Here is a 20,741-nt window from a genome sequence, read left to right on the forward strand (position 1 = left end):
ACAAAATAAAATATTGCACCTATAAGTCATATAAAAATATATACAAAGAGTATTATACAAATGCTGTCTCTTTTAACTTAAAAACCTCCAGCAATCAAGTGTGACTGGTGATGAACAACTCAGGGGCTGGCGTGTCCTCGTCACATCCCTATACCCACTCCCCACTGCCACACCCTCTAGGACAGTAACGCTCATCCTGGTGTCAGTAGGCTGCAGTGACAACAAGAGCTGTGGTGCTCAGGACATGGCAGGGACTCAGCAAGCTTGTCTAGACACACCCAAAGCCAGAGCCCACTGTTCACTTACGTGTGAGCAGGGACTAGGGCCAGCACACCTGCCTCAGCAGACTCTGCTGCCACAGGCTGCAGGCAGCTGTGACCCCGAAGGAAGATGTATGACTACCTATTTAGGGCTGGGTGCCAACTAATGCCATAACTGGTAAGATGGAAGGAAAGAGCCCAGCTTTAGAACGTATAACATTCACTCCAAACTTCATCTTCACCCCGACACCATCACTGACCCCAACCCACACCCAAACCAACTCTGACCTAATCCTAATCCATAAAGTCAACTCCAGCCTCAACCCCAACTTAACTTCCATTCTCAACTAACCCAACCCTGAAACTAAAACCAACCCTAAACTTACTCACCAAACCCCAACTCTAACCCCTCATCCTAACTGTACATTACAGCTCAACCCTTATTCACTTTGGATTCACTGAAAAATCAGTTCAAACTAAAACAATTATTTACTATAAATGACTCTGGTCAGCTATCATGTTTCGTAGTTACATTACTTTCTTACAGTTTTTCCAAAATAAAAATCCTTAGGAATATTACTTTCTGCATAAATTAGGTCTTATAAGACTTTGATTTTCTGTTTGTGTGCAAGAGAATAGTGCTTAGAAAAGTCTCATTCACAGCTCTTAAAAGGACGCTTTGAATATACTTCAAAATCAGTAGACAAGGTGGACTTTCCCTCTCCTTTGAATTCTAAGATCCCTCATTCGCTCACACATTTCCTTCCACAGTTGTGAAACAGCAGCCACGTTTACTCTGTGTTTCCTTCCACAGGTTCTCTTAAGAGTGAGGACAAGGCGCCATTCCCCCCAGGACCTCTGGGTCAGTCAGGGTTACAAGCCTGTCCAGAGTGACTCTCTCTCACAGATGACACGTTACAATCCATAGAAATGCCATCAGAGCCAACATCTTAACGACTAGTGGCCAGAGCTTCTAAAATGTAGATGCCTTATCAACCTGCCGCAACCCTAGAACTGAGAGAAGCCATCAGCTGCTGTGTTTGCCAGGTCTTCAGGATGTCCCACTCTGTGCTCGTCTACAAACAAGGAAGAGGCAGCTAGTGACAGTGCACTGGTGACCGTGGGGGTCTCCTGAGGTCCCAAGTGCAAAGGCGTGCCTGCTGCTTACGGGATTTTATGTTAGTCCTGGAATATATCACTTAAAAGAGTTGGAATTAAAAACCAGCCATGGGGACATGACAGCATCCAATGTTAACAGTGGTGATTTTGCATCAACTTTGGTTTGATCGTAGAATTGAGAGACTTTTAGAGAAGTATTATTACACATGTTTTGGATCAAGCTACATGGGGGACAAAAGAGCTTTTACATTTTTGTTTTACCTTCACAGCAGCATAATGACCCCCACAAAGTTTTATCCTTCTTGACACGACTGACAGCACCTTCGTTTGTAGCGGTCTAGTGAACACAAATGAAGATGCTTTACAAACGTACAGTAGTGAGTTGTGTCTGTGCAGTCTCCTGAAAAAAATATATATACATATCCATTTAACATGGAGCTCATTAGAGACCTAGTTTTATGAAAAGCAGAAACCGAGATCACAGAGTGAAGCAAAGTAACTAGGCCTGGGTTAGGGTCTTTGCTCTGCACTAGAGTCAGAATTTCCCTGAGGGCTTCCCTGGTGGCTCAGTGGATAAGAATCTGCCTGAAAATGCAGGAGATATGGGGTTCAATCCCTGGTCTGGGAAGATCCCACATGCCATGGGGTAACTAAGCCTGTGAACCACATGGGCCTATGCTCTAGTGACTGGGAGCCACTACTGAGCCCATGCACCCTAGAGTCCATGCTCCGCAACAAGAGAAGATATTTCAATGAGAAGTCTGTGCACTGCAACTGGAGAGTAGGTCCTGCTTGCCACAGCTACAGAGAAAAAGCCTGTGCAGCAATGAAGACCCAAGTGCAGCCAGACGAAGCAGCAAGTGCAGCCAAAAATAATGGATAAATTAATAACACTAAAAACAAAGTGCCCTGGACCCACTTCTTAGCTGGGCCAGGTGGCTTCTCGCTGCCCTGTGGGGACTTCAGATCCCTCAGGCCACCTGCTCCTCTCACTAGCTTTGGGGGCGTCATGGACCCTGGGAAAGACTTACCAAAGCTATGGACCTGCTTTCTAGAAAAATACGTACATGATTCCATTTCACATAGAACTTCAGGACACTGGCATGCCTGCCCAACCCCATCAAGGGAAGCCCTGGCAGAGGGGCTGAGACTCCAGGCAGGAGGGATTCTGTGGAGAGGTGATCAGTGTCTGCTAGAAGGCCACTGGCCACCCTACTCCTTCAACTGGTTTTTCTCTAAAGAACACCGAGCCACACCCACATCAAAGCAGCTACTCCCCCAACATCCCAAGATCCCACACCCGTTCAGAATGGCCCTGTGGATGAGACCCTGACAAGGTTGGCTCCCTGAGGTCAGGTTAGGACAAGGTTTGGGGGTGGCTGTGATACCTGTGAGGGGTACGTACTGTCACAGGAAGGCCCCAGGCAGTGCTGCCAGGAAGCGGGTTTCTTCCCTGGTGCACAGCGTGTCTTAGTCACTGGCTTGCAGCTCCCTGGGTGGACACAGTCAACTTTCCGAGACTGGAAGCCTCGGCCACAGGCTGTGGTGCAGGGCTTCCAAGGGCCTGCACGCCAACACGCGTCACAAGCTCCCAGCAAGCAGTTCCTCCGAACAATGGGTCTGTGATAAAAAACAAACAAACAAAACAATGGAAAATGGGAGAAGCCTGGGATCAACTCTTTCACTGTACCATCTTTTCAATGTATGAAAGGTCTGACAGTTAAGACCTTATTCACTGATTGGCACTGTTCCTAGCGGACTAAGCAAAGAGGTGGAGGAATCCAGACCTTAATGAAGGCAAGCAAAGCACATGTTTCCATGAGCCTCCAACACCCACTCAAGGCCTGCACCCCAAAAGGCCACTCTCCAGAGAGAACAAGATGGCAGAGGAATAGGTGGGCATGGAGTACATTTCCATGGATACATCAGGAATACACCTTCAGACACAAAAGTGCCTGCAGAATACCAGCTGAGAGTGGACAGGAGTACCTGACAATAAGAAAAGAATATATAGAACCATGCAAAACTCAGTAGGATGAAGAAACTAGGGAAAAAACCTGGAGTGTTAGTGAAGGAAAGTTGCTTGGCTCAAGGTAGCCTGGAGTTAAAACTCCCCTCCGGGTCCTCCCCACCATTCTAGGCAAAACAAAGAACTCTCTCACCCAAAGGAAAAAATAGACGTCAGGTTGATTACACCCAGCTCCAAGCCGGCCCAGCCTCTGGCCGATCTCCAGAACTCCTTGCCCTAGCTGTGTAAGAGATAACTACTCCCAGCAACCTTGAAGAAAACAGGCCCCCTTAAGACAGTAGCTTTCTACATACATGCCTATATATACTTTTCTTAGATGAGTGCAGCAGCTCGCTAATCTGACTCCTGCCCCTTCTCACCTCATTAAAGGTGATCTGTTCCTGTAGAGTGCCAATCTCGTTCTTTTTCTGGACCTTGCCTACTCTAACTCCGGACCTCACAGTTGGTAAGAATGGACCTGCCCTTACCTGCCCTTCAGGTGGGGGAAATGAAGCAGGGGGCAGGGGTCCCATCCCCACATCAGGGCAACTGTCTGAGTCAGAGGAGAAACGTTTAAGGTTGAGAGTGAAACAGCTGATCTGTGGCAGCCTAAATGGAATGAGAATCAGATAGTCCTTGCCACAGCCATACATACCCCAGACAGAGATGCAGGTCCCTTAGAAGGCGCAGCGGCTGGAAGCTGGAGCTTAGGGATTGTGGAGCAATCCCAGGGTGAGGGCTGCTGTTGACTGCGGAGACACGGAGTAAGGGGAGGTGAGGGAGGAGATTGTGGTGGGAAATGGCTGTGGAGGAAAGCCAGGCAACCATGGAAGCAAGGCGATACAGCTGAGTCACGCATGGAGGATGGAGCCGTCACCACAGCCTCTCTCTCCCCACACACCAGCATCAGCAGCTGAATAATAGAGAGACTGGCCTGTCAAATACCTGACACACTGAACTACAGTGTAGGACCCCAGCCAGGGTGCCCCTTTAAGTGTCTGATGTGCTAATCTACACAGTAGGACCCCAGCTGGCGGGGGCGGGGGGGTCCTCTATGTGCCTGACCTGTTGAACAACAGAGAAGCACCCCAGGCAAGGGAGCCGTCTAAGTGCCTGAACCAGTGGAGCAACAGAGAAAGACTGGCCAAAGAGGCCTTCTGATCACCAGCTACAAGAGGCTTGAAAAAAGATTCTGATAGGGCCATAACTCCTGTGGCAGAGGCAGTCCATGTCCCTGCACACCTGGCACCACCAGGGTCCCCATAAGCCAAGTTGCTGCACCACCTTCATGCTCAACTCTTGCTGGGGCAGAGCTGCCACAGCCAGAAAAAGTCTTGTGTCTATGCACACAGGATCGCTTCAGTCGTGTCCGACTCTTTGTGACCCTGTGAACTATGGTCTGCCAGGCTTCTCTGTCAGGGAGGAGGGGTTTCTCCAGGCAAGAATATTAGAGCGTATTGGCCAATACTGGTTGCAATACCCTTCTAGAGTACTATATTTCCTGCTGCCCTAGCTGCCAATTCCTCTGAGTACCTGCTGCTGCCAGAACCCCTGAGACCCTGGCCTTCACTGGGGCAGACCCAAGTCCTCCAGGGCAGCCTCAGGAGCAAACCCCAGTGGACAACCGACATGCAGAGGTGGCAATAAAACCACAATTGAAACCCAGGGGCAGTGTGGCTAAGGAAAAAGACCCAAAACCTTCCCACCAGCTGTAAAAGCTGCAGATTAAATTCACACAATCAACTAGGCAGATTCTGTGTCTATGGAATATATAAAAGGTCACTGAGAGCTCTCACAAAGGAAAACGCACTAGTTCTGACAGCTGTGGACACTGGAGGCAAGAACACATAGGAGAAGGATCAGACTAGAATCTGAGCTGCCCCCATAGCAGGTCCAGAGATCAGCACAGTGTTGGAGGGCATCCTACCTAGGGAGGTGAGGCGGACTGTGACTCCTAGCGAGGGAAAGGACTCTGACAGCAGGGACTCAAGAAAAACTCATGTTTTGACTTGTTCTGTTGATTCTTTTGCATTTTTTTCTCTTTTCATTTCCTCCCCCCTCTGTTGTAGTTGTCGATTTTATTGGCACTATGAAATCTAATTAAGCTTTTGAGGGTTATTTTTTTTTCCTCAGTCACATTTTTTATAGTTGTTATAAACTTCTGCCTCTATGTTGGGCTTCTGCAGTTCTGTGGAGCTTTCCTTTCTCTTTTGCTTCTTTTCTCTTTTTTTAATTTTAATTTTTTAACCTATTTTTTTTTTACATTTATTCCTTTGCTTTTCCTACTGTTCTTTGCCCCTTGCAGTTAATCTTTACTGTATATAAATCTTCTTCATCTACCTCTGTTTAACTTTGCATATCTATTCTTTCTTTCCTTTCCTCTCAACATTTTGTTAGCTTTATTTTCATTGCTTTATTCTCCAATTGGCACCTTGCTTTAGTTTAGTTTTTCAGTTTGTGCTTTAGTTAGTTTTGTTCTTAACTGGTAGATATAATTTTTGGTTTCCTTTGCCAGATCAATCTATTGTACTTTATTTTTGTTGGACGGTTTTGATTTTGGTCATGGGTGTATATGTATATGTGTATATTCCACTATTTAAATTATTATTTGCCTGATTTTGTAACTGCAGTTTGTCTGGGATACATCTTTGGTTTTTCGTTTTTGGATATTTGTTTTAATTTCACTTAATGCCATAACAAACCACTTGTGGAATCTTCCTTCCTGACCAGAGATCAAGCCCTGAGCCTTTGGAGTGGGAGCACTGACTCCAAGACCCTAGACTACCAGGGAACTAAGCCTAGGGGAATCAAAGAGTGAAAACTCACACAAAGGAAACTACTTGAATACAAGACCTGGCATCACCCAACCACCAGATGAAGTTGTTCACCTCATCTAAACAACAAACAAAACAAAAATACAAACCCAGTCATCAGCAGACAGGATTACCACCTCACTCAGCCTTGCCCATCAGAGGGAAAACAAACAAACAAACAAATAACTCAGCACAAATCTCACCCTATAGGAAGCTTACACAAACCACTGGACCCACCTTAGGAGGGCAGAAACCAAAAGGAAGAAACAATTCAACCTTGAAGCTTGGGAAAAGGAGACCTCAAACATAATAAGTTTAAAAAATAATGAAAAGGCAGAGAAATACTACACAAATGAAGGAACAAACTAGAAACACAGAAGTCCAAATAAATGAAGATGAAAAAGGCAAACTACCTGAAAAATAATTCAAAAATAATGCTAGTAAAGATGATCAAAAACCTTGAAAACAGCATGGAGAAAATGCAAGAATCAATTAACAAAGATCTAGAAGAATTAAAGAATAAACATACAGAGACAACACAATTACTGAGACTAAAAATACTCTGAAGAAATGAAGTTGCTTAGTCATGTCCGACTCTTTGTGACTCCATGGACTGTAGCCTACCACGCTCCTCTGTCCATGGGATTTTCCAGGCAAGAGTACTGGAGTGGGTTGCCATTTCCTCCAGAGGATCTTCCCAACCCAGAGATTGAACCTGGGCCTCCCGCATTGTAGGCAGACGCTTTACCATCTGAGCCACCAGGGAAGGAATCAGTAGATTACTGAAGCAGAACGAATCAGTGAGCTGGAAGATAAAATGGTGGAAATAACTTCTGAAGAGCAGAATAAAGTAAAAAGAACTGAGGATAGTCTCAGAGACTTCTGGGACAATATCAAATGCACCAACATTCAAATTATAGGGGCCCCAGAAAAAGAAGAGAAAAAGAAAGGGTATAAGAAGATTTTTGCAGCCATGAAATTAAAAGACGCTTATTCCTTGGAAGGAAAGTTATGACCAACCTAGATAGCATATTCAAAAGCAGAGACATTACTTTGCCAACAAAGGTCTGTCTAGTTAAGGCTATGGTTTTTCCAGTAGTCATGTATGGATGTGAGAGTTGGATTGTGAAAAAAGCTGAGCGCAGAAGAATTGATGCTTTTGAACTGTGGTGTTGGAGAAGACTCTTGAGAGTCCCTTGGACTGCAAGGAGATCCAACCAGTCCATTCTAAAGGAGATCAGTTCTGGGTGTTCTTTGGAAGGACTGATGCTAAAGCTGAAACTCCAGTACTTTGGCCACCTCATGCGAAGAGTTGACTCATTGGAAAAGACTCTGATGCTGGGAGGGATTGCGGGCAGGAGGAAAAGGAAACAACAGAGGATGAGATGGCTGGACGGCATCACTGACTTGATGGACGTGGGTTTGGCTGAACTCTGGGAGTTGGTGATGGACAGGGAGGCCTGGTGTGCTGCAATTTATGGGGTTGCAAAGAGTCGGACATGACTGAGTGACTGAACTGAACTGAACTGAACTGAAGAAGATTTTTGAAGAGATTATATTTGAAAATTTCCCCAAAATGGAAAAGGAAATAGTCAATCAAGTCCAAGAGGCACAAAGAGTCCCATACAGGATAAACCCAAGGAGAAACATGCCTAGACACATACTAATCAAACTAACAGACTAAACACAAAGAAAGAATATTAAAAGCAGCAAGGGAGAAGCAACAAATAACATACAAGGGAAACCTCATACACTTAACAGCTGATCTTTCAGCAGAAACTCTGCAGGCCAGAAGGGAATGGCAGGATATATTTAAAGTACTGAATGGAAAAAATCTACAGCCAAGATTACTGTACCTGACAAGGATCTCATTCAAAATTGATAGAGAAATAACATGCTTTTCAGACAAGCAAAAGTTAAGAGAATTCATTACCACCAAACCAGCTTTACAACAAATGTTAAAGGGTCTTATATAGTCAAGGCATACAAGATAAGAAAAAAGATCTACAAGATAAACCCCAAACAATTAAGAAAATGGCAATGGGAACATATATATCAATAACTACTTTAAATGTAAACAGATTAAATGCTCCAACCAAAAGACACAGACTGGTTGAATGGATACAAAAACAAGACCCATATATATGCTGTCTAAAAGAAACTTCAGACCTAAAGACACATATAGACTGAAAGTGAGAGGATGGAAAAATATATTCCACGTAAATGGCAAGCACAAGAAAGCTGGAGTAGCAATCCTCATATTGGACAAAATAGACCTTAAAATAAAGAGAATTACAAGAGATAAGGAAGGACACTACATAATGATCAAGGGATCAGTCCAAGAGGAAGACATAACAATTGTAAATATCTATGCACCCAACATAGGAGCACCTCAGTACGTAAGATAAACACTAACAGACACAAAAGGAGAAATTGACAGTAACATAATAACAGTAGGAAACTTTAACACCCCATTCACACCAAAGGATAGATCATCAAAACAGAAAATTAATAAGGAAACACAAGTCTTAAATGATACATTAGATGAGATGGATCTCACTGATATCTTCAGACATTCCATCCAAATGCAGGATACACCTTCCTCTCAAGTGCACATGGAATATTCTCCAGGATAGACCACATTTGGGGTCACAAATCAAACCTCAGTAAATTTAAGGAAACTGAAATTGTATCAAGCGTCTTCTCCAACCACAATGCTATGAGTCTAGATATCAGTTACAAGAAAACATTTTGTAAGAAACACAAACACATGGAGATTAAACAACACGTTTCTAAAAACACAGGTTACTGAAGAAATCAAAAGGGAAATAAAAAAATTTCTAGAAACAAATGACAATGAAAACATGACAACTCATAACCTGTGGGATACAGTAAAAGTAGTTCTAAGAGGGAAGTTTATAGCAATAAAATCCTACCTCAAGAAACAAGAGAAACATCGAATAGACAACTTAACTTTACACCTAAAACAACTGGAAAAACAAGAACAAAAAACCCCCAAAATTAGTAGAAGGAAAGAAATCATAAAGATCTGAGCAGAAATAAATGAAAAAGAAATAAAAGAAACAATAGTAAAGGTTAATAAAACTAAAAGATGGTTTTTTGAGAAGATAAAATCGACAGCCTTTAGCCAGATTCATCAAGAAAAAAAGAGAGAAGAATCAACAAAACTAGAAATGAAAAAGGAGAGGTTACAACAGACAATGCAAAAATACAAAGGATTATAGAGACTATTATGAACAACTATATGGCAATAAAATGGATAACCTGGAAGAAATGGACAGATTCTTAGAAAAGTTCAATCTTCCAAGACCGAACCAGGAAGAAACAGAAATTATGAGCAACCCAATTACAAGCACTGAAATTGAAGCTATGATTAAAAACCTCCCAAAAAACAAAAGCCCAGGACCAGATAGCTTCATAGGAGAATTCTATCAAACACTGAGAGAAGAGCTAATGCTTATCCTTCTAAAACTCTTTCAAAAAATTGCAGAGGAAGGAATACTTCCAAACCCTTTCTATGAGGCCACCATTGCCCTGATACCAAACTCAGACAAAGGCAACTGGAAAAAAGGAAACTACAGACCATTATCACTGATGATCATAGATGCAAAAATCCTGAACAAAATTTTAGCAAACAGAATTCAGCCACACATCAAAAAGCTGATACACCATGATCAAGTTAGTTTTATTCCAGTAATGGAAGGATTCTTCAATATAAGCAGATCAATCAATGTGATACACCATATTACAAATTGAAAGATAAAAACCATATCATCTCAACAGATGCAGACAAAGCCTTTGACAAAATTCAGCACCTATTTATGACTAAAACTCTTCAAAAAAAAATGGGCATAGAAGGAACCTACCTCAACATAGTAAAGGCCATATATGATAAGCCTACAGCAAACATTATTCTCAATGCTGAAAAACTGAAAGCATTCCCCCTAACATCAGGAGCAAGACAAGGGTGTCCACTTTCACCACTATTATTCAACATAGTTCTGGAAGTCCTAGCTACAGAAATCAGAGAAGAAAAAGAAATAAAAGGAATCCAGATTGGAAAAGAAGAAGTAAAGCTCTCAATGTTTGCAGATGACATGATACTGTACATAGAAAACCCTAAAGATAGTATCAAAAAATTACTAGAGCTAATCAGTGAATTTAGCAAAGTTGCAGGATACAAAATCAATATACAGAAATCACTTGCATTCCTATATACTAACAATGAAGAATCAGAAAGAGAAATTAAGGAATCAATCCCATTCACCATTGCAACAAAAACAATAAAATATCTAGGAATAAACTTATCTAAGGAGACAAAAGAACTGTACACAGAAAATTATAAGACACCAATGAAAGAAATCAAAGATGACATAAATAGATGGAGAGATATTCCATGTTCCTGGGTAGGAAGAATCAATATTGTGAAAATGACTATACTACCAAATACAATCTACAGATTCAATGTGATCCCTATCAAATTACCAATGGCAATTTTCACAGAACTAGAACAAAAAATTTCATATGGAAACACAAAAGACCCTAAATAGCCAAAGCAGTCTTGAGAAAGAAGAATGGAGCTGGAGGAATCAACCTTTCTGACTTCAGATTATACTACAAGGCTACAGTCATCAAGACAGTATGGTACTGGCACAAAAACAGAATTATAGACCAATGGAACAAGATAGAAAGCCCAGAAATAAACCCATGCACCTATGGGTACCTTATTTTTGACAAAGGAGGCAAGAATATACAATGGGGCAAAGACAGCCTCTTCAATAAATGGTGCTGGGAAAACTGGACAGCTACACATAAAATAATGAAACTAGAACAATTCCTAACACCATACACAAAGATAAACTCAAAATAGATTAAAGACCTAAATGTAAGACCAGAAACTATAAAACTCTTAGAAGGAAACATAGGCAGAACACTCAATGACATAAATCAAAGCAACATCCTCTATGACCCACCTCCTAGAGTAACAGAAATAAAAACAAAAGTAAACAAGTGGAACCTGATTAAACTTAAAAGCTTTTGCACAGCAAAGGAAACTATAAGCAAGGTGAAAAGACATCTCTCATAATGGGAGAAAATAATAGCAAACAAACACATGAAAAGATGCTCAACATGGCTCATTATTAGAGAAATACAAAGCAAAGCTACAATGAAACATCACTTCTCATCAGTCAGAATGGCCACTATCAAAAAGTCTGCAAACAATAAATGCTGAAGAGGATGTGGAGAAAAGGCAACACTCCTGCACTGTTGGTGGGAATGTAAATCGATATAGCCACTATGGAAGACGGTATGGAGATTCCTTAAAACACTAGGAATAAAACCACCATATGACCCAGCAATCCAACTTCTAGGAATATACCCTGAGGAAACCAAAATTGAAAAAGACACATGTATCCCACTGTTCACTGCAGCACTATTTACAATAGCTAGAACACAGAAGCAACCTAGATGTCCATCAACAGAAGAATGGAGAAAGCTGTGGTACATATACACAATGGAATATTACTCAGCCATAAAAGGAATGAGTCAGTTCTGATGAGGTGGATGAATCTAGACCTATTATACAGAGTGAAGTAAGTCAGAAAGAGAAAGATAAATATTGTATTCTAACACATATACACGGAATCTAGAAAAATGGTACTGAAGAATTTATTGACAGGGCAGCAATGGAGAAACAGACATAGAGAATAGACTTATGGACATGGGGAAAGGGGAGGAGAGAGTGAGATGTATGGAGAGAGTAACATGGAAACTTACATTATGATATGTAAAATAGATAGCCAAGAGGAATTGGCCGTATGGCTCAGGAAACTCAAACAGGGGCTCTGTATCAAACTAGAGGGATGAGATAGGGCAGGAGATGGGAGGGAGGTTCAAAAGGGAGGGGATATATGTATACCTATGGCTGATTCATGTTGACGCTAGGCAGAAAATAACAAAATTCTGTAAAGCAATTATCCTTCAATAAAAATATAAATTTTAAAAAATGACTTGGTTGGGGGGGTGGGGAACCACTCTCCTGAGGAGTTGGAGTAGTCGGTTCAGGTGAGGAAGAGGACAGTGATACATTTGTTAACAAACTAAGTTCTGTCTGTATAAGCACTTGAAATATATTCCGGTATGAGTATGAGCTTGTAGGTGAGCCCTTGTGTCCGTTATGGGATGTGCCTGCGCTTCCACTGAGGTCACACTGTCACTCGGACACTGGACCAACCCACTTCCTAGCTAGGCCGGTGGCTTCTTGCCACCCTCGGGGAGCTTCACGGTCTGGCAGGCCACCTGCTCCTCTTGTGCTGACAGCAGCACCAGCTCTGTGGGCATCATGGACCCCAGGGAACACTTACCAAAGCTATGGATCTGCTCTCGAGAAGAAGACACATGTGATTCCATTTTGGTAGTGAGACCTTTGGGGAAGAAGGATCTGCCTCTAGTTGCCTTGCCCTTTAAAGCAGATCAGAAAGTTAATGGACCCCTGCTTTTGTTGTTGTCAGAAAGGGTCCACTGTGTGTGTATATTTATGTGTATAACCATGTGCCAGAGAACTTTCCAAATACTTTCCCACAGACTGACTCATTTATTCTTCACAACTACCCTACATAGTAGGCACTTATTTTTTTTTAACGAAGTGTCAGTGATTTGCAATATTATGTCAGTTTCAGATGTACAAGGGCTTCCCTGGTGATTCATATAGTGAAGAATCTGCCTGCAAAGCAGGAGACCTGGGTTTGAGCCCTGGGTTGGGAAGATCCCCTGGAGAAGGGAACTGCAACTCACTTCAGTATTCTTGCCTGGAGAATCCCATGGACAGAGGAGTCTGGTGGGCTACAGTCCATAGGGTTGCAGAGTTGGACACAACCGAGTAACTAAGCACAGCACAGCATATAGCCTCTGCTGTATATCATACCCTCATATCTTGTTTATTTTATAGCTAGTAGCTGACACCTCTTAAACCTCCTACTCCTATCTTGCCCTTCCTTCACCCCTTTCCCTGTCTGCTAACCACTAGCTTGTTTTTGCGGAGAAGGCAATGGCAACCCACTCCAGTACTCTTGCCTGGAAAATCTCATGGACGCAGGAGCCTGGTAGGCTGCAGTCCATGGGATCGCTAAGAGATGGACACAACTGAGCAACTTCACTTTCACTTTTCACTTTCATGTATTGGAGAAGGAAATGGCAACCCACTCCAGTGTTCTTGCCTGGAGAATCCCAGGGACGGGGGAGCCTGGTGGGCTGCTGTCTATGGGGTCACAGAGAGTTGGACTCCACTGAAGCGACTTAGCAGCAGCAGCAGCAGCAGCAGCAGCAGCAGCTTGTTTCTGTGTCTATGAGACTGTTTCTGTTTTCGACATTCATGTGTTTCATTTCTTAGATTCCATATATAAGTGATATCATATGGCATCTCTCTTTCTGTGTCTGACTTGCTTTACTAAGCATATGTACACTCCAGGTCTATCCAAGATGTTGCAAATGGCAAAATTTCTTTTTTTATGGTAGAATACCATTTCATTGTATACCATTCATATACACAGACAAACACACACCACAACTTCTCTTTATTCATTCATTTGTTGATGGCTACTTAGGTTGTTTCCACATCCTGGCTATTACAAATAATGCTGTTATGAAAACTGGGGTGCATATATTTTTCTTTCAATGTTGTGATGGTTTCAGGTGAACAGCAAAGGGACTCAGCCATACATACACGTATATCCATTTACCCCAAACTCCTCTCCAATCCAGGTTTCCACATAACATTTTTGAATTAGTGTTTCATTTTCTTCAGGTTTATACTCAGCACTGGAATTGCTGGATCATCTGGCAGTTGTTTTTAAGGAATCTCCATATTCTTTTCCATAGTGGCTGTACTAATTCACATCCCCACTAATAGTGTACAAGGGGTCCTTTTTTCTCATTCTCACCAACATTTATTATTTGGTGTCTTTTTGACAACAGACCTTCTGACAGGTGTGAGGTGATGTCTCATTGTGGGTTTGATATACATTTCTCTGATGATTAGTGATGTTCAGCATCTTTTCATGTGCCTGTTGAATGCCCTCTGATTACTGAAAAGATATTTACCCTGGAGGGTTAGCCACCTCAGAGGACCCATTTTGGGGTATCTGTTGTTCTCTAGGGCAGAGCTCCTGGAACTAATGTATTTGTATCACATGAGAATATCTCCCCATCCCCAAAGATGACTGGAAGAGGGTCCTAACCTGAGCTAGTTGTCACTGTCTTTCTCCCAGGAATTTGGAAGTTGCTGGAACAAGACACATAAACATGAGGCTGGAGTAGCAGTGGCCATACTCTGCCATGAGGGCCAGGGAAGTAGAAAAAATAACATTCTGCAGAGATGAGAAGAGAAACGACCCTAATGACTATTCATTTCGTAGTAATAGTCCCTCCTGAGGTTTCACAGCACTGTCCCTTTGGATTGGAATGTTTTTGTGTTCCTATAAAAGCCTCCTTATCCAAGCATATAATCTATAAGGAGTTGAGAAACACCACTGTAAATGTGATAAGATGAGAAAATTCTGATAACCTGAACTTCTCAAACAAAGTGTGTGTGCCTGCTAAATTGCAAGAGTATTACACATAGTTGGAAGCAATACTTTGATTAGCAGGTAGGGGAAAGACTCCATCAAAAGGTTTCCTTTAGCAATATTGTCACATCAAACTGATTATAAGATTTATAAGAGGAAGAAGGATGAAGGTTTCCTGTTAACTGGAGGGTTTTTGTTTTCCCCAGTGGGTATGAATCTTATGGGGCCGAAAGTTGGGTTCCTTTAGACAACAGGACAGAGATAGACCAAAGTTTCTACTAAAAAGAGTTGAACTAACATTCCAAGAATATTCAGAGAATACATTTTAAAAGATACCAAATTGTTGTATCTAAGAATGGCTGTCCTATCTTAAGAACTCTCCCACTATCTTTGTATAAATCATTCCAAGTTGATTTTTGTTGTTTCCAGCCCACAGGACCTTAATTAATACAGCTACTTTTTCTGCTTCAATAGAAGATAGGGTCAGTGGGAAGTCAGAAGAGACTATTCAGCTTCCTAAATATAGAAGATGATATAGGAACATGGAGCTGGACACCAGTGAAGATGCTGAAACCCAAGAGGCTGGTCACTTGAGAACCCAGTAAATGCAAGATTGCTCCAGCAGACAGCATCACTGCCTCATGGCCAGGGATGGGACTGCAGATGGTGATGCCCGAGCTGGGGGCTCATAGTCTGTGTACCAACACTGAGCACACAAGTGGAGCTCATGTTTTTCTATGTAAAACATGAAAGTAGAAATGGCAGCAGAAATCACAAAGTAACCGTGTTTCTAGTCTTTCTCAGTTTCTCATTCCTCTTCAGTCCAGCTCTGCTCCTGCCTCAAATAACCCCTCATCATCAGCCAGATGGAACTACTGATTCTGTAGGGCAACAGATTTCAAGTCTGCCTTATTATCAGAAGTATGTGGGCAGCTTAAAAAAGATGTAGATTCAGAAAGAATTTTAAAAAAAAAGACAAAAGAGATGTAGATTGCCAGCTTCCATTCCCTTCCAAAGATCTAATTCATTAAGTCCCAATTGAGAGCCCAAGAATCTTTATTTTAAATAAACTTCCGAGGGAATTCTGACTCATGGCTGAGGTTAAAAATTACTGCTCTGGGGAACAAACTCTCTCAGTCCTCAGTCATTTCCTCAGATCCCCGTGTTGTCTTCTTACCTATATGTTAGCTAGTTCTACCCTGATAATTCTCACTTCCTTTAAAACTCTTTCCACAATGGAAGCCACCTCCCAAACTCTTCCCAGGGTCAATAAAAGAGGCTAGCAGACACCCCGCTCACCAAAGATTCTCTACCCATGGCCACGAATAATGTTACTCCCTATTGCTGCTGCTGCTCAGTCACTTCAGTTGCGTCCAACTCTGTGTGACCCCATAGATGGCAGCCCACCAGGCTCCCCTGTCCCTGGGATTCTCCAGGCAAGAACGCTGGAGTGGGTTGCCATTTCCTTCTCCAATGCATGAAAGTGAAAAGTGAAAGTGAAGTTGCTCAGTTGTATCCAACTCTTAGCGACCCCACGGACTGCAGCCTACCGATTAAACACCCTCTAATATTACTGACAGAGGAGGCAACGGCACCCAACTCCAGTACTTTTGCCTGGAAAATCCCATGGAGGCCCTACTATGGCAACTGGGTGTTGCCTACCCACTGCATTGTAAAGTGAGATTTAATGCCTCACCTAACTTCAGCGAGCCCACCTACTCAGCAGAAGAGGTCTGTGGGGACAGTGAGGCCAGTAAACTGCAAAAGAAACCCACCCACAGAAGCTCTTTAAACTAACCTAGTCTTGCTCCCATAAACCACCAGATATTTGGGGAAAAGTAACAGCATGAAAGAAAAGCACTAGGATTAAAGCTGAATGGCCAACCTTGGATGAAGCAGAAACAATAGAGAAAATAAAAGGCAATTTGACTCTTTTTTTCCCTCCTCGGGTCAAGGAATTTTTTTTTCTATTATTTCTTTTAAAAATGTCTCCCCTTTCATTTCTTTTCCATATCTCTTTCTCCAAAACCCTACTTAATTGGATACCCTCTTGGTAGATCTTTCCATGCCTTGTTGTCCTCTCTATTATCATGAATATTTTTTTGCTTCCTGTTTTGGCTGCCAAAAAGTAGTTGGAAAGTGAATGGCATACTCAAGGAACTGAAAGAAGGACAGTGTGACTGAACACAAAGAGTGAGACAGAGTGAGATCCTGGATGAGGCTGCACAGGGAGGTGGGACTTGACTGTGCAATATTTTTTTTTTTTTTATTAAATTTTAAAATCTTTAATTCTTACATGTGTTCCCAAACATGAATATTTTATAGGCCACATAGTCAATTTTGGTCAACCTTTGTCCTAAGAGCAAGTGAAGCCTCTAAAGTGTTGTTAATCTAGCAGGCAGATGGGTGTGGTGACGGTAAGATCAGATTTGCATTTTGGAATGATTACTGTGGCTGCAGTATGGCGCCTGGGTTAGAAGGATCATGGGTGGATGGAGGGAGATTAGTAGGATGGCTTGGCCAAACAGATTGGTGGTAAAGAAGAAAGAAGTGGATCGGTTAGAGAAAAAACACAAAGAGCCAAAAGTCATACAAAACAGAAAAGTACAAATTACATTAAGATGTAAATTTTCATCCATCAGATTGGCAAAATTTTTAAAACATTGGAAATCTATATAGAGTTGGGAAAAAGGAGGACTCTCATATACTGTTAGTAGAGACAGTCTGATGGTAATTTAGCAGTATTCAGATGAGTATGTCTGTCGATTTAAGTCCATATCTAAAATCTATCCTATAAGAGTATTACCCTTTATGCATAAAGATATATATTCCAGGATGTTTACTGCAGCATTTGTTTGCAATAGCAAAAAATGGAAACAATTAAATGTCCATCAGCAATGGACAAGAATGAAATAACAGTAAATATAGCAGTTTAAAAGAATGAAGAGACCCTTATGTACTCAGATAGGGGAAAAGTCAGTAACATATTGATCAGCAGGGAAAAAAAAAATGTTTCATAAAAAATATGTCTTGTTTATTATAAAGAAACCACAAACTACGTGTGTTTGTAATATAAATATATTTTTGAACATGCAAAGTAAGACATCTGGGATGATACATATCAATCAGTGTGTGGTCTCTATCTTCTGAACAAAATTGGAAACTAGGTTTTCTGTTGAGAATCAGGGTGGCTGTTCTGAACATTTTCCATTCAAGTAGAATGGTTCTGGCTGGAATTGTGCTGGGAACAGGAAATGCAGCTGACACTACATCGACAAAACTTAGTGAAGGCTCAAAATGGAACCTGAGCCACTGGTCAGGGTCATCTCATTTCCCCAGCAACTCACGATGTGGAGGAGGAAGGAAGAGCCACAGAGCGAGCATCTGCTATGACGCAGGCTGCTAGGTGCTTCACAACTAAACCAGTTAATCAAAGCCTCCCAGGCACAAGACAGTCTACAGGGTGGGAGAAAATATTTGCAAATGATGCAACCAAGAAGGGCTTAATTTCCAAGATGCACAAAGACCTCATACAACTCAACAACAACAATAAAAAAACCTATCCAAAAATAGGCAGAAGACCTAAATAGACATTTCTCCAAAAAAAGAAATACAGATGGCCAAAAGGTACTCAACATCCCTAATTACTAGAGAAATGCAAGTCAAAAGTACAGTGAGGAACTACCTCACACCAGTCAGAATGATCATCATTAAAGAGTCTTCAAATAAATGCTAGAGAGGGTGTGGAGAAAAGGGAACCCTCCTACCCTGCTGGTGGGAATGTACACAGGTGCAGCCACTGTGGAAAACAGTACAGAGGTTCCTCAGAAAACTAACAAGAGTTACCACATGATCCAGCAACCTCACTCCAGGGTATATACAGGACAAACTATAATTTTAAAAGATACATGCACCCCGATGTTCATAGCACCACTATTCACACGGCCAGACATGGACACGACCTGTGTCCATCAACAGAGGGATGGATGAAGAGGTAGTAGACATGTACAATGGAATACTACTCAGCCACAACGAGGATGGAATAATGCCATACGCAGCAACATGGACGCAGCTAGATATCATACTCAGTGAAAGGTCAGAAAGGAAAGACAAATGCCATGCGCTATCACTTATGAGTGGATCTAAGCAATGACACAAATGAACCTACCTATGAACAGGAACAGAATCACTGACAGAACAGACTGCTGGTCGCCAAGGGAGGGGAGCTGGGGGAGGGACTGAGCGGGAGGCTGGGGTTAGCAGACGTAAGCGTCTATATATAGGATGAATACACGAATTCCCAATGTGTAGCACAGAGAACTACATTCAGTATCCTATGATAAACTATAACAGAGAAGAATATTTAAAAAGAATGTGTAAATATGTATAACTAAATCACTTGGCTGTAGAGCAGAAATTAACACACACTTTGTCAATCAACTACACTTCAATTAAAAAACACTTCCCAACCATAATCTGACACAGACAATAATACCCCATTGTGAAGATTAGGAGCTCAGAAAGTTCAAAGTTACACCAAGAAGAGGGTGATAGAACTCCAGATTTCATTGGTGGCCCTCTAGGCTCTCTTCTCACTTTCTCTGCCTGGAGCACGTTCCTCTAGGGTGGTGGAGCTGCCAGATGGAAGGCGTCTGTGTCTCTGAGTGATCTCAGGGAGCGGAGCTCTTCTACCTGCTAAACCATCTACCAGTTCAGACTTTTATACAAGACAGAAGCATTCTTCTTGTGTAAGCCCCTTAACAAGATAAAAGTTTACTTTATTCTCTGCCAACCCACTGTCCCAACATCCTAGTCAAACAGTTTTTAAACAGAGGAATAAATTTAGAATAATTGAAAACACTAGGACCCAGATTTAATGTGTAAATTAAAGACAACGGACAGATTTGGAAAACTCAGCAGTGGCCACAGGACTGGAAAAGGTCAGTTTTCAACCCAATCCCAAAGAAGGGCAATGCCAAAGAATGTTTAAATTATTGTACAACTGTGCTCATTTCACATGCTAGGAAGGATATGTTCAAAATCCTTCAAGCTAATCTTTAGCAGTCTGTGAACTGAAAACTTCCAGATGTACAGGCTGGGTTTCGAAGAGGCAGAGGACCAGAGATCAAATTGCCAACATTTGCTGCAACATACAGAAACCAAGGGAATTCCAGAAAAACTTCTACTTTTGCTTTCCTGATAGCTCAGATGGTAAAGAATCTGCCTGCAGTGCAAGAGACCTGGGTTTGATCCCTGGGTCAGGAAGATTCCCTGGAGAAGGCAATGGCAACCCACTCCAGTATTCTTGCTTGGAAAACCCCACAGGCAGAGGAGCCTGGCAAGCTACAGGCCATGGGGTCACAAGAGTCGCACATGACCGAGTGACTAACACTTCTACATCTTTGCTTCATTGACTATGCTAAAGCCTTTGATTGTGTGGATCCTGTGGATCACAACAACCTGTGGGAAATTGCAAAAAGAGAAGGGAATACCAGACCACATTACCTGTCTCCTGAGAAGCCTGTATGCGAGTCAAGAAGTAACAGATCAGGACATGGAACAACAACTGGTTCCAAATTGGGCAAGGAGGATGTCAAGGATGTATATTGTCACCCTGCTTCTTTAACTTTTACATAGAGTCCATCATCCAAAATGCTGGGCTGGATGAAGTACAGGCTGGAATCAACATTGCTGGGAGACATATCAACAACCTCAGATATGCAGATGATACCACTTCACCCTAATGGCAGAAAGTGAAGAGGAACTGAAGAGCCTCCTGATAAGGATGAGAGAGCAGAGTGAAAGAGCTGGCTTGAAACTCAACATTCAAAAGCCTAATAAGATCATGGGGTCCAGTCTCTTCATGCCAAAAGAAGGGGAAAAAGTGGAAGCAGTGACAGATTTTCTTTTCTCAGGCTCCCAAACCACTGTGGATGATGACTGTAGCCATGAAATT

General features: G+C 42.1%; 1 protein-coding gene across 1 annotated transcript in view; it reads right to left on the reverse strand.

Moving 5' to 3' along the window:
* Positions 1 to 775: 775 nt before the first annotated feature.
* Positions 776 to 20,741, reverse strand: part of ADAMTSL3 (ADAMTS like 3) — a 309,610-nt gene continuing 289,644 nt past the window's right edge. Inside the window, exons 27-28 of the mRNA XM_068990959.1 lie at positions 2,785 to 2,999; positions 776 to 1,779 (exon numbers count right to left, since the gene is read on the reverse strand). Of these exons, the coding sequence (XP_068847060.1) occupies positions 1,673 to 1,779; positions 2,785 to 2,999 (322 nt within the window). The 3' untranslated portion in view covers positions 776 to 1,672. The remainder of the gene's footprint in view (positions 1,780 to 2,784; positions 3,000 to 20,741) is intronic.

The sequence above is a fragment of the Capricornis sumatraensis genome, chromosome 19 (genome assembly GCF_032405125.1).
Source record: "Capricornis sumatraensis isolate serow.1 chromosome 19, serow.2, whole genome shotgun sequence".
NCBI classification, from domain to species: Eukaryota; Metazoa; Chordata; class Mammalia; order Artiodactyla; family Bovidae; genus Capricornis; species Capricornis sumatraensis.